The sequence below is a fragment of the Schistocerca cancellata genome, chromosome 2 (assembly GCF_023864275.1).
Source record: "Schistocerca cancellata isolate TAMUIC-IGC-003103 chromosome 2, iqSchCanc2.1, whole genome shotgun sequence".
Lineage (NCBI taxonomy): Eukaryota > Metazoa > Arthropoda > Insecta > Orthoptera > Acrididae > Schistocerca > Schistocerca cancellata.
In genome coordinates, this window is record NC_064627.1 from 837,599,141 (window position 1) to 837,623,720 (window position 24,580).

General features: G+C 43.1%; 1 protein-coding gene across 1 annotated transcript in view; it reads left to right on the forward strand.

Moving 5' to 3' along the window:
• The window catches only part of LOC126162750 (ATP-binding cassette sub-family C member 4-like), a 229,314-nt gene that overhangs the window by 19,519 nt on the left and 185,215 nt on the right, over positions 1–24,580 (forward strand). Inside the window, exon 2 of the mRNA XM_049919432.1 lies at positions 13,422–13,532. Coding sequence (XP_049775389.1) covers positions 13,422–13,532 — 111 coding nt within the window. The remainder of the gene's footprint in view (positions 1–13,421; positions 13,533–24,580) is intronic.

The window sequence follows — 24,580 nt, forward strand, 5'->3', positions numbered from 1 at the left end:
ATGCCAAGAGAACAACAGACATTATTAAATTACGTATCATTAACATGCAGCTAAAACTGAATGCCAGATTATTTATCACGAAAATGCATTCTGTTATTTACAGTCTATCATCTGCGGAAATATATAGGCCAATACTTCGTTACGCATGGCAGAACACTGGCTACGATATTGGTGAACTTGTGGACAACTTCAAAAGTGTCAGTGACGTGACATTCAACATTGATATTATAGAATGTGCAGTTACGACATCTTACCAACTTGCTTTTCTTCGCCCTGCGTTTCGTAGTAATTCATACTGCTTCGAGGCTTTTATTGAAAGTCCTCTCTTTCATTACGTTTCGTTTCTACAATGGCATCGGTACTGATATCTAGAGCCCGTTTGCAGAGAGCAGGAAGAGACACCAGCACATTGACCAGTACGTAATGATGATGTAACCGAAAGTTCATACAGGTAAGTTCGTTCCAACACAATACTTTCCTTGTAAGTAACGACAACCTACAGTTTTGTCTGAGAGAGTTTTGCTAAGAAAGTCTTTCACCAATCATTTGTAGACTTGGAATTTCGGTTTTGATTACTGTTATTTACGCTTGCTTGTAATATGACGCCACCATCGACAAGAAACCGTTTTGTAGGAAGGAAGCACCGCATGACGTGACAACCAGTTTCTGCAAACAAGTGCCTCCCATTTGGAAAGGTTCATTCAGCTTCGCTGGAAGCACCTCCCTCCGCTGACTGATAACTCTTTTCATAATCCTGAGCATTGTCTAATGAGTCTGATCAACTTTCCAAGTGAATATTTAGCTCAGTTTCTCTTTCATATAAGGTATCTGACACTACTGACTGCCTGCCGTATGTACAATGCAGGTTTTCACGGTCTGTATTTCTGTCCTTTGTAAATTTCGATTTATGAGCATTTAACACTGGTCCAAACCATATTCCTAAGCCTAATGTTCATTCTCCTAATGATGTGGTCATCAGGTGCTGTAGAGACTCATAGAGCAGTTTGATTCTGACAAGCTCAGAAAGCCGAACTGTTAACACGCATACCAAGTAACGGTCGGGCCGTGTGATGTTATCAGACCGCTGTATAAGATGGCGGTTTGGCGCCGACGTGTGTTACGGACCTTGTGAATCACAATACTTGGAGGAAGATCTCGATTTAAAAATTGCTTTCGGAAGAAACGGTTATTCTGACAGATAAATAGGGCACTATATATTAAAAGATACGGACCTTCTACTGAAATGGACTAACGAGGGAATTTTTTCCCATACGAAAAGCAGTCACAAATCGCACCAGCAGAGTAGTAAGACGACACAGTATTGCCACAGCGTTCAAATCAACAAGAAATGTGCGCGAATAATTTAACACTGCAGAAAACCAATACCCGCTGCTTACAACAACAGGAGTACGCAAAACCGCTTGCACATCCGGTCAGGTGTACAGAGGAACTAAAAAAGGAAGTACTAACACCCAGCTTAAAGGACACAAGAGCAATATTTGATGGACAGGGAGAAATCACAAGCTAGAGTTCGTGTACTGGGCTCACCGAAACACCAAATTCGTTTCTCTGATACTATTTTAATGGAGGCCACAATAATTACTGTGGTAGAATGTACAGAGAGACTGTAGAAATTCAAAAAGCACGAAAACAACTTTAACAGGAAAGAAGGTTTGAAATTACACAAAGTGTGACCATTACTGCTGAATAAAGCAAACAGTATCAACTCTTTCTCACTGCAACCTACGTAACACACGTCGGCTCTAAGAGTGGTCTGAGATACCGGTGTGATGTTACGGCTCAGCTGTTGCTTGGGTGCGCATAAACAGTTAGATTTGTTGAACTCGTGCAAGTCCTAAAGTTCTGAGCCTTCATAGCCTCTGATGTCTCAGCCACTAGCAGACCTAATGTTACACACAGAAGTATGCTTTAAACCGTGTCATAATCCCTATAATACTATTATTCGTCCTTCGCGCGTACAGGCCGAGAGGTCCCGGTGGTTAGCACACTGGACCCGCATGCGCGAGGACGATAGTTCAAACCCGCGTTCGACCATCCTGAGTTAGTTTTCCCGCGATTTCCCTAAATCTCTTCAGGCCAGGATGGTTCCTCCGAGAGGGCAGGGCTGCTTTCCCTCCTTCGTCCTTCCCTAATCAGAGCTTGTGTTGCGTCTCTCATGACACTGTTGTCAATGGGTCGTTAAGACACTAATCTCCCCCTCCTCACGCGTACAGTGGGTATCAGTAATGTAAAAACAATTAAATTTTATAATCGTTGATGTGGGAAATGCTATATAATTAAGAGCTATACAGGGTGTTACAAAAAGGTACGGCCAAACTTTCAGGAAACATTCCTCACACACAAAGAAATAAAATATTTTATGTGGACATGTCCGGAAACGCTTACTTTCCATGTTAGAGCTCATTTTATTACTTCTCTTCAAATCACATTAATCATGGAATGGAAGCACACAGCAACAGAACGTACCAGCGTGACTTCAAACACTTTGTTACAGGAAATGTTCAAAATGTCCTCCGTTAGCGAGGATACATGCATCCACCCCCCGTCGCATGGAATCCCTGATGCGCTGATGCAGCGCTGGAGAATGGCGTATTGTATCACAGCCGTCCACAATACGTGCACGAAAAGTCTCTACATGTGGTACCGGGGTTGCGTAGACAAGAGCTTTCAAATGCCCCCAAGAGGGTTGAGGTCAGGAGAGCGTGGAGGCCATGGAATTGGTCCGCCTCTACCAATCCATCGGTCACCGAATCTGTTGTTGAGAAGCGTACGAACACTTCGACTGAAATGTGCAGGAGCTCCATCGTGCATGAACCACATGTTGTCGTACTTGTAAAGGCACTCCCGTATGAAATCATGGCGGTGAATCGAGGAAGTACAGTACATACTGACGAAACTAAAATGAGCTCTAACATGGAAATTAAGCGTTTCCGGACACATGTCCACATAACATCTTTTCTTTATTTGTGTGAGGAATGTTTCCTGAAAGTTTGGCGGTACCTTTTTGTAACATCCTGTATATAAAGGAGCTCTAAAAATTTACTGCTCCTTAGAGGTCATGGTTATCACTAAACACATTTAGCGTTAGTCTAGTGCAAAGGCTTTCAGTAAAGGTTATTTGCATGTTAAGGCACGGTTATTTAGTAGAATAAGCAACGTCCGAACGTATCATCACAAAAATTTGTAAAATGTTACACCATTACTAAGACAACGTTTTCCCTTCCATTTTGACGAGTTATGCAGAGTAGCTTAAAAATGTAAGTACGGAGAGAAATTCATTCTTAAAAATTTACTTGAATCGTTAAGTTAGGATAGAAGCAAGGCTTGGTTGTAACCTTCACGCAAAAAAATATCGGCGTCACTGCATTGTCAATCAGCGACGTTTCCTTGAAGTTTAGTTATTAGCCCTCAGTGGTTCTAGTGCCAAAATTTTGTCGCTGATAGTAAACTGTCTGTTCTTAATAGTATTAAATATAGCAGTGGAACTCAAATAGATGGGGAATTTGCGTGACTGTTTCTTACCTTCATCTGAAAGTCAAAACTACCAATGTGATGAATTCCAACATTTTAAGCACCTTTGGAAGCATTTCGAAGTTAATGTAAACATGTACTTATGTATTATGCATGCGTCTCTGTAGTCTCACCAGACTTATTCGTTACTAATGGGGAGTCAGCAGTTTTAGTTCTTATTTGGCACTAATCGAAAAGGAGAACGAATCTGCCATCCTATGTTTGAAGAACGGCACAAACAACCTCCAAAGCTACTTAAAGAAACCACTGAATTGAGAATTTAAGACGAGTTGACTGGTAAATGAAACCTGCTCGCTCACAGTAACATACACTTCGTTGTCTCGAAACCAGAATTCTTCATAAAATATATTTCTGGGCATTTGAATGATGTAAATGTGAAAACATTAGACTAAACTTAGTCGAAGCAAATGATTAATTCCAGTATAAAATAATCTTCGCTGTGTCCTGAGAAATAAAATTTACAAGTTCTGCAGAGTGGTTTCTTGGAAAACACTCATTTCTGGTTAACTGGTTTGAAAGTTCTTCAGAGAAATCTACTTCCGGTATGAGAAAACTGTTACGTTAACATTACCCAAGTGCCGTTACATTGCATTTGTCTTCGTACTCACTTTTCTGAAATGATAAAAGATTCATGTTGATAGCAAAGAGAGAAAAATACATATCTCAGTGCTTCGTGATTCGATGCCCTTCAAATATTAAACCATGTAAAATGAGTGTAAAAGAAGTCCACTGGTAATTATTGCTAATGTAATGTTAAGTTTCCGCACATGACTTTATTCTTGCAGTATTAAGCCATTGCTATATCTGGAACGTACTTTATCAATAGTTGTTGGAGATTGGCTGGTATAGATTGCCTGTAGGTTATAAGTAAATACATGAATAAATTTAGTAATTCCATGGCTACTGGAATATGAGTTGCAGATTAGTTCAGAATAGTGGAGTTCGTCAAAATTCTTTCTTCGTTGATTAGTGTTGGTCGGTTGTACAATCTTTCCGTCGCCCGATGCGCCAACAAACTCTTAAAGATTTCGCGCGGGGTTGAGGGTATGCAGACGGACTGCTGAGTCACGTGGCCGTAATGCTGCGGCTTCATCCGACTTGTAGGGCGGATGTCAGAGATTCAGCTGGCACGGGTAATACGCCGGCAAGCTCACTCCGCAGCTGATAAGGAAACGCTGCAGTTAAAAGTACATTTAAGCAGAAAGATAGTAAAACTACACCGTAACTGAGTGACGCACCCCCCTTGTACTGGAAAAGGCCTAACTGTTGAACCCGAGCAAAGTGGCGGAATTACAGTTAGCGTTTAAAGAGGGCGAGGGAGCGCCCCCTCCGAAATCTTACTTTCTTCTTTGCGCAAGACCCTCACTCAGCAAACACTCCGACATGACTGGAGAATAGTGCTGATAATACACATTTATAATGGGGTAAATATAGGTAAAATATTGCTTTTCAGTCCTAGCATATACTTAAATCTAAATTACTCAAAAAAGGTAGTTACTGTCTATGGATCAGTACGCTCTTATCGCCCACCGGATTCTGTATGAAAGGGATATTGGTTCGATAAATTTAGATTTATAACCCTGCTTCAATCCACGTAGTTTATACAGATTCCGAGCAGTACGCGAAACTCCATTACAGTCTTACAGATCCTTATCCAGACAACAATCAGATCAATGAACGGCTATTTAGACTGTATTGGGGAAGATGGAGACAGTTTTCAGCATGAAAGGTGGGCGGGGAGAGAAGTGGGGTGGATGAAGCGCTTCTGTGTAAAATTATATTACTTGAACAAGGGCAGAACCATAACTGGACTTTGTAATGGAGTTCGCTCTATTATACGAGACGTGGAATGATTGACAAAGCGATTAAGATGTACATACTTAGCTGCTCCGTCTATAGGACATGCCAGTCCACACAGTAATATTAATCAAGGACATTCTGATTCGTTCCTCCGCCATAATTCTCTTCTATTTCTACTCGTTTCCTTCTTCTGTAATTTAGCTCGCAAGATGTAAATGCCACAATGAAGCAAGTGTTGTTGGGTTGTTTGGGGAAGGAGACCAGACAGCGAGGTCATCGGTCTCATCGGATTAGGAGAACGGTGAACGAAGTCGGCCGTGCCCTTTCAAAGGAACCACCCCGGCATTTGCCCGGAGCGATTTAGGAAAATCATCGAAAAACTAAATCAGGATGGCCGGACGCGGGGTTGAACCGTCGTCATCCCGAATGCGAGTCCAGTGTGTTAGCCACTGTGCCACCTCGCTCGGTAAGCAAGTGTAGCTGGTAATTGCGATCTGTGAAAACGGCTTGAGGTTTATTGCTAGCGACAAGAATTCTGTAAATACAAATGGGTCTGCATAACAAAGGTAGCTACCCAAAGCTAGCTACAAACATGAAAATTTTAAGTACAACAATGTTCTTGTTAATGTATATTGTCTGGGACTACTTCATGAAAATAAAGCAACTATAGTATACGTATGCACCGTTGAAAAAACAGAATATGTAAAATTCGACGTTTGTTGCTTCCTTTAAGTGTGTTCTTCACACGACAAAATTTCCTGTGCGAATTGTATATCAATACAGGCACAGTCTCAAAACTGTTAGTACAACATTAGTTATCGCGAGGTACCTACTAGCAGATTATTTATTATTCATCATTTATTATTCATCATATATACAGGGTGTTACAAAAAGGTACGGGCAAACTTTCAGGAAACATTCTTGACACACAAAGAAAGAAAATATGTTATGTGGACATGTGTCCGGAAACGCTTACTTTCATGTTAGAGCTCATTTTATTACTTCTCTTCAAATCACATTAATCATGGAATGGAAACACACAGCAACAGAACGTACCAGCGTGACTTCAAACACTTTGTTACAGGAAATGTTCAAAATGTCCTCCATTAGCGAGTATACATGCATCCACCCTCCGTCGCATGGAATCCCTGATGCGCTGATGCAGCCCTGGAGAATGGCGTATTGTATCACAGCCGTCCACAATACGAGTACGAAGAGTCTCTACAGTTGGTACCGGGGTTGCGTAGACAAGAGCTTTCAAATGCCCCCATAAATGAAAGTCAAGAGGGTTGAGGTCAGGAGAGCGTGGAGGCCATGGAATTGGTCCGCCTCTACCAATCCATTGGTCACCGAATCTGTTGTTGAGAAGCGTACGAACACTTCGACTGAAATGTGCAGGAGCTCCATCGTGCATGAACCACATGTTGTGTCGTACTTTTAAAGGCACATGTTATAGCAGCACAGGTAGAGTATCCCTTATGAAATCATGATAACGTGCTCCATTGAGCGTAGGTGGAAGAACATGGGGCCCAGTCAAGATATCACCAACAATGCCTGCCCAAACGTTCACAGAAAATCTGTGTTGATGACGTGATTGCACAATTGCGTGCGGATTCTTGTCAGCCCACACATGTTGACTGTGAAAATTTACAATTTGATCACGTTGGAATGAAGCCTCATCCGTAAAGAGAACATTTGCACTGAAATGAGGATTGACACATTGTTGGATGAACCATTCGCAGAAGTGTACCCGTGGAGGCCAATCAGCTGCTGATAGTGCCTGCACACGCTGTACATGGTACGGAAACAACTGGTTCTCCCGTAGCACTCTCCATACAGTGACGTGGTCAACGTTACTTTGTACAGCAGCAACTTCTCTGAGTCTGACATTAGGGTTATTGTCAACTGCACGAAGAATTGCCTCGTCCATTGCAGGTCTCCTCGTCGTTCTAGGTCTTCCCCAGTCGCGAGTCATAGGCTGGAATGTTACGTGCTCCCTAAGACGCCGATCAATTGCTTCGAACGTCTTCCTGTCAGGACACATTCGTTCTGGAAATTTGTCTCGATACAAACGCACCGCGCCACGGCTATTGCCCCGTGCTAATCCATACATCAAATGGGCATCTGCCATTCCGCATTTGTAAACATTGCATTGACTGCAAAACCACGTTCGTGATGAACACTAACCTGTTGATGCTACGTGCTGATGATGTGCTTGATGCTAGTACTGTAGAGCAAATAGTCGCATGTCAACACAAGCACCGAAGTCAACATTACCTTCCTTCAAGTGGGCCAATTGGCGGTGAATCGAGGAAGTACAGTACATACTGACGAATCTAAAATGAGCTCTAACATGGAAATTAAGCGTTTCTGGACACATGTCCACATAACATCTTTTCTTTATTTGTGTGTGAGGAATGTTTCCTGAAAGTCTGGCCGTACCTTTTTGTAACACCCTGTATACCACGAAGTGTGCAGAATGCCTATAACCATAAAGCTTGAAGCAATTGAGCAGCTACTGAACAAAAGGGCTCGTGAATCTGGCATATACACTCCTGAAAAATTGAAATAAGAACACCGTGAATTCATTGTCCCAGGAAGGGGAAACTTTATTGACACATTCCTGGGGTCAGATACATCACATGATCACACTGACAGATCCACAGGCACATAGACACAGGCAACAGAGCATGCACAATGTCGGCACTAGTACAGTGTATATCCACCTTTCGCAGCAATGCAGGCTGCTATTCTCCCATGGAGACGATCGTAGAGATGCTGGATGTAGTCCTGTGGAACGGCTTGCCATGCCATTTCCACCTGGCGCCTCAGTTGGACCAGCGTTCGTGCTGGACGTGCAGACCGCGTGAGACGCTTCATCCAGTCCCAAACATGCTCAATGGGGGACAGATCCGGAGATCTTGCTGGCCAGGGTAGTTGACTTACACCTTCTAGAGCACATTGGGTGGCACGGGATACATGCGGACGTGCATTGTCCTGTTGGAACAGCAAGTTCCCTTGCCGGTCTAGGAATGGTAGAACGATGGGTTCGATGACGGTTTGGATGTACCGTGCACTATTCAGTGTCCCCTCGACGATCACCAGTGGTGTACGGCCAGTGTAGGAGATCGCTCCCCACACCATGATGCCGGGTGTTGGCCCTGTGTGCCTCGGTCGTATGCAGTCCTGATTGTGGCGCTCACCTGCACGGCGCCAAATACGCGACCATCATTGGCACCAAGGCAGAAGCGACTCTCATCGCTGAAGACGACACGTCTCCATTCGTCCCTCCATTCACGCCTGTCGCGACACCACTGGAGGCGGGCTGCACGATGTTGGGGCGTGAGCGGAAGACGACCTAACGGTGTGCGGGACCGTAGCCCAGCTTCATGGAGACGGTTGCGAATGGTCCTCACCGATACCCCAGGAGCAACAGTGTCCCTAATTTGCTGGGAAGTGGCGGTGCGGTCCCCTACGGCACTGCGTAGGATCCTACGGTCTTGGCGTGCATCCGTGCGTCGCTGCGGTCCGGTCCCAGGTCGACGGGCACGTGCACCTTCCGCCGACCACTGGCGACAACATCGATGTACTGTGGAGACCTCACGCTCCACGTGTTGAGCAATTCGGCGGTACGTCCACCCGGCCTCCCGCATGCCCACTATACGCCCTCGCTCAAAGTCCGTCAACTGCACATACGGTTCACGTCCACGCTGTCGCGGCATGCTACCAGTGTTAAAGACTGCGATGCAGCTCCGTATGCCACGGCAAACTGGCTGACACTGACGGCGGCGGTGCACAAATGCTGCGCAGCTAGCGCCATTCGACGGCCAACACCGCGGTTCCTGGTGTGTCCGCTGTGCCGTGCGTGTGATCATTGCTTGTACAGCCCTCTCGCAGTGTCCGGAGCAAGTATGGTGGGTCTGACACACCGGTGTCAATGTGTTCTTTTTTCCATTTCCAGGAGTGTACTTTCCAATGACTTTGTCATAGATGGAAAAATTGCCTTCTGGTCAAGCAGATCACGGCAAACGCTGTCCAACAAGGGAATTCTACAAGTGTGAAATAATATAGTTGAGTTCAGTTTTAACGTATTCAGCAACTGCTTTTACAAAATTTCATCCCGAGTAGCTTCCTCACTTGTTCTCATCCTTACGATTCCTGACTTCCAAATGGAATGTAGCCAAATTGTATCATCCGAGAAATTGAACCCGAACTCAGTTACCTGGTTTCTCTTCGCATACACATCGTAGTGGTTAGCACAATCAGATGTGTCATCATGTTAACACAAAAATTAATTAAAAGACTTTGGCTCAATTTTTTTGTTCAAATGTTTCAGAATACATAGTTGTGTTCATTAAAATAAATGGACACATTTCAAATTTTAGTTCCACGGAACCATAGCAGCTTCCAAACAATTATTGATGACGACGATGATAATGAAATCAGCAAAAATTTACTTCTTTATCATCCAATAAAAGTAATAAAATAAAGAATCGGAAAAAAGTACACGCTTTTTAAACTTGGAAAATGCTAAACTAACGTAGATCCAAAACAGTGGTGCATTAGTATGAGATAGTGCTTGGTAATGTTTCCCTAACATGTGTTAAGACGTTAGCGTACTATTCTACAGAATTGATTACCTAAATAACGAGGATGAACCTGTGTCCTGATTAATCGTGTGCTGTATAACTTGAAGAGTGGATGCATCAGAAACAAGCATATACTCTGCAAGTTAACGCAAAATTTCACTTGGTACTGAAATAAACATCTCTTGCTGATTACACTGTTCACCTGTGAAACATACGTTCTGGAAGGTGTTCTCTGGAAATGCTCAGTCCGTCAATCCACCTCCAGGGAGATTAAATGTATGTATATACACCTCAACACATTGTACAGAGCGTAAGGAAGGATACGTTGAATAAATATTAGCGCTTTTCTGTCTTACTTCATCCGCTTACGAAGTGAGGGAATTGTATCTATGCCTGTGTACGTGTCCCAATTTCTCTTAAATTATTCGCATGTCTACTCAAGTTTACGATGGTGGTGGCATGATCTGTTTTTCTCGATTTCGAAGTCTCTAAAATTACTAGACGGAATTCGACGATAACTACTGAGCTTTCCTTCCGAAGATTCCCTTTTAAGTATCCCCAACATCTCCATCACGCATTCTTATGGACTACCTCAACTTAATTTTAACGCAGTAGTGTGTGCGCCTCACTTTATTCTATGTTTGCTGTCAAGGTAACTTGACAGCAACTCAGAGCAGTCGAACAATATGCTACAACTTGTCGAACTAGCGTCTTGTTTGTGATCACCTTTGCAGGTATACTACACTTCCCCAGATCACTTCCAACAGATCTAAATGGTCTTTCAGCCTTCCATGATAACGTTTTACGTGTTAGTCGCGTTTAATGCTACTCCTAAATGTGACGTGATCAAGATGTTAGTCACTATTCTTGTGATCGGATACTTCGCGTTATAGGCGTAATCTTTCATCTATTCATATTTAGAGAGCTGTCATTACATGAACTCCAAAATTTTTAAGTCCTTTCGCATTTCCTTAAGAAAGTGTAATTACGGTACTACCCTGCAGTAAACAGTACCGTCAGCGACCAATCTGATAGTGGTGATCATTATCTGATATATTTTTTATGTATATTGAGAAAATTAGAGGCTGTATTACATTCGGGGCACATCCGATTCTTTCTTCAGATTTTGGTGAACATTCGCTGTACCGTAACGTATTGTGATCCGTTAGGCAAATATTCACCGAACAAATAACTCCGAAGTACTCTGACAGATGGGTGTCTTGTTAAGTGGTCGATATTGCTCTACAGAGTAAAGTCTGAGTGGACACACATGTCCAGGCGTACATTCTCATGCTGAATTTATCTTCAGTGCGTATTATAAAATACCCCGCCATGTTCTTCTGTATGTATTGGAACGCTTATCTCAGGAAGTACTGTAGGGATTTTCATAAGATTTTCACTAACACAGATTCACGGCGAAGATCTGTTTATAATTCATTACCGTTACGACAGCGGCCAAGTGGTCCGGCCTGAATACGTAGTGCTAACCGTGCGAAGCCGGGGCGGGTTGCATACAGTTAAGAGGTGAGTGGAGGAGGAGGAGGACAAGCTTATTTGGCACAAGGTAAGCGACAAATTCGACCTCGCACTTTGCGATTTAGGTAAAGCGAGGAAAACTTACCTCAGGATGGTCAAAGCGCATTTGAAACTCACTCCTCCAGAAAGAGAGCATCATTAGGCTTACGTAGTTACCAAGGGCTGTCTGTTTGCAATGTCCGCCCCTGGTAGCTGACTGGTCAGCGCGACGGAATGTCATGCCTAACGGATCGGGTTCGATTCCCGGCTGAGTCGGAGATTTTCTCCGCTCAGGGACTGGGTGTTGTCCTTATCATTTCATCCCCATCGACACGCAAGCAGCCGAAGTGGCGTCAACTCGAAAGACTTGCGCCAGGCAAACGGTCTTCCTGATGGGAGGCCCCAGCCACACGGCATTTCCATTACGTTTGCAATTTGTAGGTTAGGGATATTTTTGCTAGTAATTCGCCGACTTGAGTCCTTTATTTTTCAGTTTAAGTTCAACTTCCTGTCAAGCTTTCCACTGATGTTGATTAACACTCCGTTGTCAAATGATTTACTCGAAAGAACACCAGCGCATATTATAGGAAAAAGAAATACTTTAGATCAAATGGCGTCGGTACTTTTCTACTTGCAGTGTTGGACAGCGATATCATGACCCTAGACAGACTCCAGAGCTATAAAATGAGAGGAAGTAGCAATACGGCCGGTGTGGCCTAGCGGTTCTAGGCGCTTCAGTCTGGAACCGCACGAACGCTACGGACGCAGGTTCGAATTCTGCTTCGGGCATGGATGTGTGTGTTGTCCTTAGGTTAGTTAGGTTTGCGTAGTTTTACGTTCTAGGGGACTGACGACCTCAGCAGTTAAATCCCATAGTGTTCAGAGCCATTTGAACCATATGAAGTAGCAATACACTATCCATTGTTTCGGCTGGTCGAGTGAAAGAAATTATAAACGCAGGAATCGTGGAGGAAACTAAATAACATATTCCTCAGGCATTTCATTGCAAATATTAAAAAGATAGAAACGCACAGAGATCCGATGAGCGCGGGAGGAAATAAAACTAATTGCGCCGGTGTTATACTGCGCAATAAAGGTTGCTGTTGCGACAATAACCTAAGTGGTCATGAACTCTGGTTCAAACGCAAACGCTCATTCTTAAAGGAGACGGCAGCACGATAAGTCTCCTTCCTAACACTCTACCAGTGGGTTGTTGTACTACCCCGAAAACCTCTCTTCCGCGGCTGGCTTCAGTGAATCTGCCACACTGGCTGCTCCTAGGTTGGCAATCCACTTGGTTCTGTAGGAACGCTCATTTCGCAGTAGCAGCAGGTAAAATTATTTCCTTTCAGTTTTCTGGTAATACCATTATTGCGCAAATTCGCAGACACGCTATTAAAAGTAATGAATCGCAGAATGTGCGCCATGCTGCTCCTATTCCATCTCCCGCACTCACGTCATTCACAGTTTAAAAAATTTAGAAATACCTCAGGGCATCAATATATCACACATCCGTATTAGTCTTAATGAGTTCAGACATGCGGGACGCTAACGAAAGGATGGTTAATGAAAGAGGACCAATGTTTACATATCTTCAAATACTTAAGTCTCCGAGGAGTTTTATGCCTCGAGTATACAACCGTAATCATTACGCGTAAGTCCGACACGAGTAATTGAATTGACAACAGAAAACAATTGTGAAACACGCTTGTTTCAATCGTACGAAAGGTAACCGCGTGAAAGATATCGCAGGTTGCATTCTCGTTCGTGCCGGCCTGTGAAGTATATTTGTCTGGTGCCCAGAAATAGTTGATTTAAGGTCCTAACCAAAGAATAACTACACAACACGAACCAAGCTGACTTGGTTTCAGATTTTAAATCAGTGCACCAGCCGCAAATCATAATATATATTCGATTATGGACTCCAAACATGTTTTATTCTTAAATGCGCTTATCTTGTTGCAGGTGGCTTCGTAAGTTGATATGGAAGAGCTACAAGAAAGGAATCACGGAAGACGACTTATATGAAAGGCTCGAAGAAGACTGTACACAGGATCTAGGCGATCGGCTGGAAAAGTAAGTAGATGTCTTGTTGCCCTATGTTCTGTCAGTTCATCGATTATTATTAACAATACTAGTTTCTTCCTTTTTGTAAAAAGTCTGTTTTCCTCAAATGGAGTACTTTTGGTAGAACTGAAAACTTGCAGTAAATTTGATACGAGTTAACAAAAATTGATGATTCACACACCAAACATTGCAGACAGGAATGGTAGTTTAAAACAAGTATTATAGCCACTTTGAAACTATATTTTTGTGTCAGGTCTGTTCATTTGCCGCAGAAGTATTTAAGATATTTTGTTAAGGAATTGGTATGTCTCGTGCAGAAGTATGTCCTGGGATCTCTACAGCCTGCATTTGCAGAGAAATTCCTTCGCACTTTGTGATATTTTCTCTTCTCCCCTCAACTGAAAAAATGTTGCAAAGCGTCTGTTGTGCCCACGTCATAGACGTCTGACAAAAAGCTTAGTACACATCAAGTAATGTCAAAAATATAAAGTTTGCAGTGTGTGCCACACGGATCGCAATCGAAAGGATTTTAATGTAGGGCTAGATTCATATGCAGCATAACATTTCGAACGTGAGAAAACAGTACTCACCAACAAAGGCCTAAGATAATTTTTCCCTTTAGGATAACGTCTCTTCCTCAGCATTCATTTGTCGTTACTGGATAATTTGAAAAACTCATTTTTTGTGTCAGAATGCTGTTCATGTCCCACAGTTGTTCAGTTGTGCTAACAGCCCAGTCAATGAAGACCAAAAGAGGTCAAATAGGGGGAAAATTCGTGTACAAGCAAATTTTTGTACATTGATAAGTAGTTCATGAATAACACATTAAAAATTCTGACCGGTGGGGTGTTGCGAGGGGTCCTTTAAAGGTCAGTTATGTGAAAATCGAAGTTTCTGGCGAAAATGTTTACCAATACAAAATTAAACAACATAAAATTTTCTACAAAAAACTTATTGGGTTAAAAAATTAATCTGTGCATTCTTCACCTAAGTGCAGTAGAACCTACTAAGGGGTAAATTGTGCTCTGGGGGTGTGATAGGCTAGAGGTAGAGAGTAGGTGCATGAGAGGAAGGTTGCTCGTCGGGTTGTGGTGATGCATTTCTCTCCTTCATATGTCTGCAAACAGAAGAGTGAGCAGGCGATTCACTACTCTCTACCCCACTACATTACAGTAAGCGACCACATGGTGTTTCACAAAGGCCTCCCACAGCTCGCCTTATGAATCACTGGACAAGCAGTGCGCAAACACGCCCAGAGGCGGGGGTATTTCTTTTCCACATAGCACATTTGTATTACACGGAATACATAGACACATCTACATGGTTACTCTGCAATTCACACTTAAGTGTCTGGCAGAGGGTTCATCGAACCATTATCATACTATTTCTCTACCATTCCACTCTCGAATGACGCGCGGGAAAAAGGAACACCTAAATCTTTCCGTTCGAGCTCTGATTTCTCTTATTTTATTATGATCATTTTTCCCTACAGACACGCATTACTAATAATACTTATGCGAGAAACATGTGGACATATACTATGTAAATCTCTGCACACTGTTCCACACTGTTACAGTGGAAATTCTAAGTGATGATGTACGGCAGTTGTAGCGTTCTTCCGGAAAGGCGACTTCTCATACCACGAGTGCCTATCGTTTTTTCAGTTTAGACCGACTAAATCTCCCCAGCATTTTCTGTCCAGTTGTTGCGTTTGCAGACAAAATAAATTAACTGATTTCATGTTTATGTAGAGGTTATTTTCAGTTTAAGTACTTGCAGTTGGATTCGTAAATGTAGTTCCTTCCTGCTGTCTATAATTGTGTTTTGTACGGTGGTGTAACCATACTGCAGTCATTTGGCAGTGAATTAATAAATGGCCGGGAAGTTATTGCGCTACTCACCATTAACTGTGTTACTGGTAGCCTGCATAAATCTCTTCTATTCAGAAATTGCTAGCAGTCGTAAAGTGGTCTGTGGGGTGGAGCGATTTACTATACACCAACAGACTTACTTTGCAAGGTGAGTGTGAATATACGTGATGGATGGGATTAGTCGTGTGCTTGTCAACAACACTACTGTGCTTCGATGCGTTGCTTGACTTGCGTTGAAATGTCAAGTTCCATATAACCTAGGTGATCTATTTCTGTTGCTGATCCGGGCCTGATCTGGCCCACAAATCAGGACGCACTTACAAAGCATCGCTCGTGAGAAACTGTTTGCCCTTTTCCCACAAGGGTAACAGGCAAATTCCATATTCCTAGGTTTCCGAGAAGACTAAAGAATATACGGAGCAGGTTTCCAGATATGTTTGTGGCTAGAAGCCTTAATTTGTAATAGAGCCTAATATGTTGTCCTCGACGCTCAATGTTCGTCAGAGACAAGGGTGTCGTTATGAACGCTCCAGGGAATTGAGATAGGACCGCTATTATTGTCTGTGCACAGAAATGATTTGACAGGATGAGCAGTAACCTGCGGCTGTTTGCTAATGACTCTGTGAAGTAAGGGAGCGTGTCGTTGAGTGACTGTATGAGGATACAAGACGGCTTTCACAAAATTTGTGGTTGCTGTGATGGACGGTAGCTAGCTCTAAATGTAAAATACTACAGTGTATTTGGGATTCCCACCAGTTCGGATTGAAGGAAGACATCGAAGCAATTCAGAGCTGGGCTACTACATTTATTACTGGTAGATTCGATCAACACCCAAGTATAAAGGAGACGCTTTAAGAACCCAAATGAGAATCCCTGGAAGCAAGGTGATATACTTTTTGTGGAACACTACTGAGAAAATTTAGAGAACCTGATTTGAAACAGACTCAGAACGATTATACTGCCGCCAACACATTTCTCATAAGGACCACAAAGATAGTAGTAATTTGGGCTCGTACTGCGGCATATACGCATTACGTTTTCCCTTGCTCTTTTGGCGAATGGAACAGCGAAGGATGTGACTAGTAGTGGTACAAGGTAATATCTACTAAGGGCCAGACAGTGGCTTGCGGAATGTGGATTTATATGTATTACGTAAAAAGGTTCAGTCGATGGGGCTGTCAACTTATGTACCACATTGAAAAGCCTGCCTCCCCCCCCCCCCCAAGTATAATATACTGTCAACATGTAAACGACAGTCGATTTCATTGTCTCCACTACCACTGGCTGAAACACTTCACGCAACATGAAGTGTATCAAAAATGATCACTCCAGCCCCAGCTCTCCCAACGTCTGAAGCAGCCCAGATACTTATCTGCTCTTTCCAGCCAAAATATCCTCTAAGCCTTCTTGACTGATTCGTTAACTTTAGTAACCATGATCGCTATATCATGATCATCACTAGCCCCTTCCTCTATTTTGATACCGTCGATAAGGTCAGGGCTGTTTGTAGCTGGAAGGTCTAAAATATTTACATTGTATGTGTGTTGTCTCAATAGCTGCTCAAGGCAGTTTTTGGAAAAGGTATTCAAAAGTCCTTAAAGACTGTCGATTCATACCGTATACAGTGAATCCATAACGTCCCAGTCTACACTCGGTAGGTTAGTCCCCACCCACTATTAAGGCACCACCAGCACGTATAAGTGCTACGGATGGTCGGTAAAAACATGGAAAAATTAACTTGATTTCACCTATATGTGTTATACACGTCCAAATAACTTCACAGTGATACTTAAATTCGACTTCCTTAGATATTTTTGTCGACTGCAATGAGCACTTCCCCTCCTTTGACATCTAATCTGTCGTTCTGAGCTTTGTACTTCGGATTTGAGTACTCTCTCGTGTCCCGAGAATAATTTGAGCGCAACCACTCTCCTGGAGGACACTAAATTGGGCGACTTTGTTACGAATACTTCGACAATTTACCGATAAAAAATGTTGATAGTCGAAGTGTCTTCAGTCTGATCTTGGTCTGATTTGCTCTCTGCGTGTCTGGCAAATATTTATCAGAGTACCTCAAGCTAACTCTTAGATAGAAAAATGTGCACTGCACAGGTCCTACTTCACTAGTGTAGAGCACCCATAACCCATCAAGGGGAGTCCTGCCATTCTCCACCCCATAGCTCTTTGGTTAAGACCCTCCACTCAGTTTCAAATCAAAGGATGCAATGCTGCAGATTGTGAGCTCTGCTCGCACACGGCGAGCGAGACTAGCAGCCTTCACCACTTCAGCGAGCCCATATGAACTGCGGATGTTATCAGAACCCAAACGACAGGCATCATTGGTGTCGACGTGAACCACAACTTGAAGATGACTGCACCCTGCTCGCTCGATAGGCGCAGGTTAGGCCGCGTCCACATCTCAGATGAGGCCTCTGCAGACATACAGTATAGAGTGCACATTGGCTTTCATTCCAGCCCTAGTCGTTGTTTCCTCAATGGGCTCCACAGCGCGCCTAACGTGAGAGTCCCGACAACTAGCAAGCGCCCACCCACGTGTGCCTAACGGTCCCAAGTTCTCACAGGGCGAATAGGCCAGGTCAGATGTCCAGCCTTCACGTTGGCCCGCCGCCTCGAGCGAAGCGATCCCGTTACCGCCCGCCACTCACCCTGCTGTGAGGGCGGATACACAGCGACGGGCACGCTAGGAGGCGCCTCGGTAGCAGAGCCCGTGGGCGAAACAAGCGGCACCTGAGGTGTCCCATGCGACGCACCAGATTTCCACCACCACTACACCCCGACACAACAGCCTGAAGACGTCTGAGCATAGCCAAAAACGCATTCAGCTCAGTGAAATTATTTTGTCTGCTCACAGAGAACTGGGGAGGCATAGCCTGTCTGTAAACTGAAAACGGAGGAGTGCTCGAAATTGGTGAAGTTACCGTTCCTGCAAGACTGAGTCAGTTTCCACTCTAGCAATGTAAAACTGTTGTAAGAGATTTAAATTATCTCCATATGTGTTTCTTGCATTAATACTACCAACTACTCATATCTTTATTCCATGCCTTGTTAACGCACTTCGTGGAAAATAAACACCCTCGGTCATGTGTACACGTTGGAACGTCAGTGATTCCAGTCGCAGTGCGAAAGGGTCGGTGTAGTTTCGTGAAACATCCTATAGCTGCGTCTTGTGACGTTGTGGGCAGAGTGAGGTGAGAATCGCCTGCTCAGTTTGCAGACCTATGAAGGAAGTAAGTGCTCAGTCACAATATGGCGAGCTACCTTGCCTCATATTTTAACTCTACTTCCTGTTACTTCCCCAGAAGGGAATTTATCCCATAGAACGATACTCCTGCACTTACGTGGTACACATATTTAATATTTGCTCTTAAAATACTTCATTCAACAGTAAAACTTAATTTTTCATCAATAAAACGTTATTTTCAATAACCTTCTGTTTTTGTTTCTTCCCCTCCAATGTCGAAACTTAGTCCTACAGAGAAATAGATCAGGCGTTTCTTGTAGGAAATTGAATGTAGTTTAATTTTGTACTGGTATATAGATTTGCTAGGAGCTGTAGATTTAATTTATTTCAGAAAGACCAAAAAAAGTGACCTTCAAGCTCCTGCTCCCCCCCCCCCCACGTTCTCACCCCACCGGACAGCATTTTTAGTATGTTGTTCATGGCACACCCACCTACCACTGTACAAAATTTGCGACTGCACGAATGCATTTCTTTCGACTGGACAAGGGAGAACAATTGTGTGCACCATGTGTCAGTGAATCGTGTCATCTTAGTTTTGTGTTGTCATATTTTACCTCCTTGTTCGTCGTTTTTTCTGAGGCCACAGCTGAGAACAACCTAGATTTTGCCTAACCGAGCCGGGGAAACCACGTACAAACTACTTGAGTACCATGTGTGGGAGATGAACTGTCTTTAAGCTGCCTCTCGGCTTTGATCACAGTCTGGTTCATCTCCGTGTGTCTCAGTCTACCGTGCTGCGTGTTAAGCTGCACAAAATGATCAGTATTTCAATCCAGAGAGAATCTTTCTTATATTTTCATTGTTTTCACATTTCTTTTTTTGGGTCCTGTTTAATTTGTATTAAAGAGATATTAATGCAATTCCTTCACGCACCTGTACGCTATGTAAAGTAGGAACTGAATACAGATTTGCGTTTATTAAAAGACGTGAAAAATTAAACATGTATTATTACTACCACATTAACCATGATTAAGCTGTGACTATTGATAAAGGTTTGAATTAAGGAGACCACCTTAAGCCACGTTTATATATTACTAGCTATTTCACTAGCCTTTCAGCTGTGACTTCACCCACGCCTGTGTATGTCACATATATTGCACACGTCTCCCCCTCCCTCTCCTCCCCTCCCTCTCCTTCCCCCTCCCCCCATCTGTCCACTATGTCACCCTCACCCCAATGGGAGCTAGGTGGTTCTCATCCCCACTGTGCTTATTTCCAGATAATTAGTAGTATACGAACCAAATTTCACTGAAATCAATTCAGTGGTCCAAGAGATGTGAAAATAAGCATCAACACAGACAAATCTTTATATAAAAACAGTGAAGACTAAAAAAACCTACACCAAGAAGGAATTATATCAGAACGGGACTGAAATCGGTAGATGTACATAATTCACAATTAGAACAAATTGGATGATTTATTCATGAGAGCGTACTTCAAACTGAGCAAGTCAGTAATGCGTTGGTTTACGTCCGGCCCTCATTCAAGCAGTTACTCGGTTTGATAGAGTTGTTCGATGCCCTCCTGAGGGATATCGTGTCAAATTCTGTACAAATGGCACGTTAGATCATCAAAATCATAAGCTGGCTGGAGGGCCTTACCCATAATGCTCCAAATGTCCTCAATCGGGCAGAAGTCATGCGACCTTACTGGCCAAAGTAGGATTTTGCAAGCACGAAGATCAGCAGTAAAAACTCTCGCCGTGTGCGAGCGGGCCTTTCCTTTCCACGAAAGGAAACAAAACGAGGCGTAGAACGTGTTCGACGTATCGCTGTGCTGTAAGGGCGCCGCGGATTACAATCAAAGGGGTCCTGCTATGAAAAGAAATGGAACCCTAGACCATGACCCCGGATGTCGGTCCTTATTGCGGGCGTCTCCAAGACACGTCTTCGCCGGTCATCGGGGCATGGCAAATCGACGATACTCTGCGCCCCATTTTGTTGCCCTTCGTGGTAAGTCATCCTGAGTTTACAGTTCACAAAGATAATTCCCGTCCGCACGCGGCGAGACTTGCTGCTGCTTATCTTCGTGCTTGCGAAACCCTACCTTGGCCAGCAATGTCGCCGGGTGTCTCCCCAATTGAGAACATTTATCGCATTGTGGGTAGGTTCTTCCAGCCAGCTCGGAATTTTGACGATCTAAAGCGGAAACTGGACAGAATTTGGCTCGATATCCCTGAGGAGAACATTCAACAAGTCTGTCAATCAGTGCCAAGTCGAGTAGCTGGTTGCATAAGGACCAGAGGTGGACAAACGCGTTAGTGACTTGCTGGGTTTGTGATTCTCTCTCTCTCTCTCTCCTGAAATAATCACCCAATTTTCCTGAAATTGTAATAATTTGTTTGTCGGTACATGTATAGTCTGTCTGTAAACTGAAGAGCGAGCAGTGCTTTTGGTGGGGGAAGCGGCCTTTTCCAGAAGAACCCTGCCACTGGCCTACAGGGGCACCCAAAATCAGTTGCCCGTTACCTGCCTAGCGGTGTAGATCAGCGAGCAGTGATACACGTCGTTCTGTTCGTGGGATCTTAATTGCCAGTGTCAGACAGTTAATTTTGTATGCTTACTGATATACTTTGGAATCCAGAAGTGATGGATAATCGCCCTGCATTGCAAGAAAATGTGCAGAATATGGAGAAGAGGAGGTATTTATGGAGTAACGAGCGTTCGATTGTCTGTAATGTTACAACATCATGTGTTAAAGAGGCGGCACAAAAGAACTATGGGCTAATATTACCAGTCCCAATCAGAGGGCTGCAATTTATTCAAACGTCAGCCTCGCCACAATAGGACGCATAAGGAAGAAACGCGAAAATAAACCGCGTGGTTTACTGGAACCGCCACGAAGGAAAACTGATAATTTTGAGAGGAAACTCTTCGTTATAGGCAGTTTAACAAAATCGGTCATTCGACAAACGATGAAGGACTTTCACATAAACCAAAAAATAATAACGACATCATGGACATTACTTACTGCCGTCAAAAAAAAATCTGTTTTCTTTGGCAGAAAGATGTTTTACCTAAAACACAGCGTAAAATGGGATTTAGCTGGAAATTTCTAGCTTTTAATAGAAACATAAAGTAAGAACAAGGCTTAAATTCTACAGATTGATTGCACCATACGGGGTTCGTTTTACGAATAGCAGTAGAGGGTACATACGTTCACATGAACGGGCATTCGGTTCTGTATTTGTAGCAGAATTCTGACTTCCGTTCCTACGTTAATATTACTTCCTCTATCTGGGTAGGCAGAGTGGGGACTCGCTCGCTCGCTCGCTCTTCAGTTTACCGACAGACTATACATCAGTCCACCGATTTCAGCCTCATTCAGATACTTCCTTCCTGGTTCGTGTATTAATTATTTTTTTTTTTTCCTTCGAGCGTATATCTTATATTCGTAGGCATCACTTCCTATTTTAATTTCCCTTTAGCTCAAATTTGTGAAATGTTTGCGATGCTTTCTTTAGATTATTTTATTTTGCCTGTACCTCCAGTTACTTCAACATTCTTTCTATGGCGTAATTTTTTACACCGACTGACGTGACAACAGTTATGGTATGAAGGCGTGCTGAAAAGTAATACCACCGATTTTAAAGTGAAAACCCTTAACGCTTTTTAAATAAAACAAACGTTATCAACTTTGTACATCTGTATTCTTCTTGTCCACATACGTATTTCTCAACAGTCGCCCTGGCGACGGACAGATTTCTCACAGAGACGCCAGTTTAATACCATTACTGTAATGTTCTACTTTGTTGACGAAGCCACAATCTCACCTACCCTGGCATCGCTTCATCACTATGAAAGTGAAGTAATCGAACGTTTTCTTGAAGTTTTGGAGATGGATGAAAATAGGATGGTGGCCAGGTAGGGACTGTACGAACTGAGGATGGTAGATGACGGCGAATCCAAGGGATCGGATTGTAGCACCCGTGTGTGGTCTGGCATTGTCACGCTGAAGTATAGTGTGCTCTGTGTGAACGGACTCTTCGAATTCGAAACTCGATTACAGCAAGCTGTTTCTCGTGCACTGATAAAATTTGCACACAGCCGTGCTACAAACAATTCAGACTTCTGGCGGCAGAGGGATGCAGATATGTAGACGTAAAGATGAAAGATGTACAATGTTAACATCATTTGTTTTATCTGAAAACCTTTGAGTTTTCACATAAAATTCGGAGCATTACTTTCAAGCACACCCTCGGAATTCTCGTGTTCGTTAAGAGCAGGGTACACATCTACGACTGGTCATTCAAATTTACGTTTATGTAGCTCTGATAGGTCGAATGTATTGTGCGTTTATTCGAAAAGGTTACGACCAATTTCCTTCCTTACCCCTGCTCTACACGACCATATACTCTGTTAATGACTAAGTAGTCGTCAAGATGTGAATCCCTAAATTCCCTTTCATCTGACTACTGGCCACTATTTCTTGGTTGGAGCATCGCTTCATAATGTTCAACGCTGAAGGTTATAAATGTAGACACTGGTTTCTGAACCGTAATATCACCGTAATAAGTACCTGTTGTGGAATTAAGAGAGATAGGATGTACGTAGTATCTAACGAATGTCTTAAGAGTGAAACCATAGCATAATGTATCATAGATGTGTACACTTGACATGAACAGGAGGGCTTAAGTTCGTCGTGCAATTCACTAAATATGCAGTTATTTCAAAAAATGTTCGAATCATCATTGTGGTTGATATTTTCATTTTCAGAATAATTGTTGTAGTCATGCATTGATCCAATAGCGCTTTTGTTATTACTTATTGCTTACATAATTTGTTCATTGTTTTGGGTTCCGTATCTCAACCGGAAAAATGGAACCCATACCATAAGTGTTCCATTTTGTTCTCCGTCTCAGAAACGGACTGAGGTGTCAAGTTGAAATTTGTGCCAAATAGTAAAGTCGACGATCCCTACCCTTCGCGGGGTAAAGAAAATAAGCTTTTAAGTCGAAACAATCAAAAGACTCGGACATTTTTCCTATAGTTTGATACTCGCTGACTTATTCAACAAAATCTATGGATGAACTACGTAAATACCCAAGTAAATTTGTACTGAATCCTCAGAGCGCGACTTTTACTCTTACTTGTCCGTTTTTTTTTCTTTTTCACGTAGATTCGATACCTTGCACCTATATGTTGTACTCGTACATTCTGGTTACAGAGAGAAACAGCTTGATTTCCCTTTTGAGGATTGTGTAATTTCAGCAAACAATGTTGCAGGTCCAGTTGAGGCGGGAAGCGATAAGCATTCCGTTAGCGGTGGCTACCGTTACGTAAGTTACGTAAACTACAAACATGCATAACTTGTGACGTTGACTCGCTATGCTGGAATGCGAAGGATTCAAATACCGGAGCACCAGGTTGGGTTTTGAATCGCGTAGGCTACGACCGTGCGCCTAGTTATACCAACTACTTGTCACCAAGTGCTTTAGTTTCAAACAATGAAACGCACATCTCCAGCTGCTTCTTGCACGATTTATACGTTTTTTTTTTAGGGAAACCCGAAACAAGCAGCTTTAGAAGGCATAGTTCCACGTGTGTAAGTCCCACCCTAATTGCTATCTTCCTTGTTCCAGTAAGTGTTAAGAATGTTAGAAAATGCATGTACAAAATGGCCTGTATGCACACTATACCCACGTGGGCCAAGTTAAAAGAATTGTAGAAGTTTATACTACTACGTAAACCGGTTATATATCATTGCCATGGCTGGCATCACAATGTTATTAAATTGTGTGTAAGACACGATGCGCCCTTGTACATCGTACCTGTCAGCTATGAGTCAGGTTGGAGTTGCCCTTTTGACAATTTCATCAAACAAGAGTGTTCCATGAGCCGCTTTCACACCTTACAGTTCAACATTCCGAAAGAAAACTTCGTATTTCCGTGTCAAGAAATACAAGGTATTACAGAGATCATTCA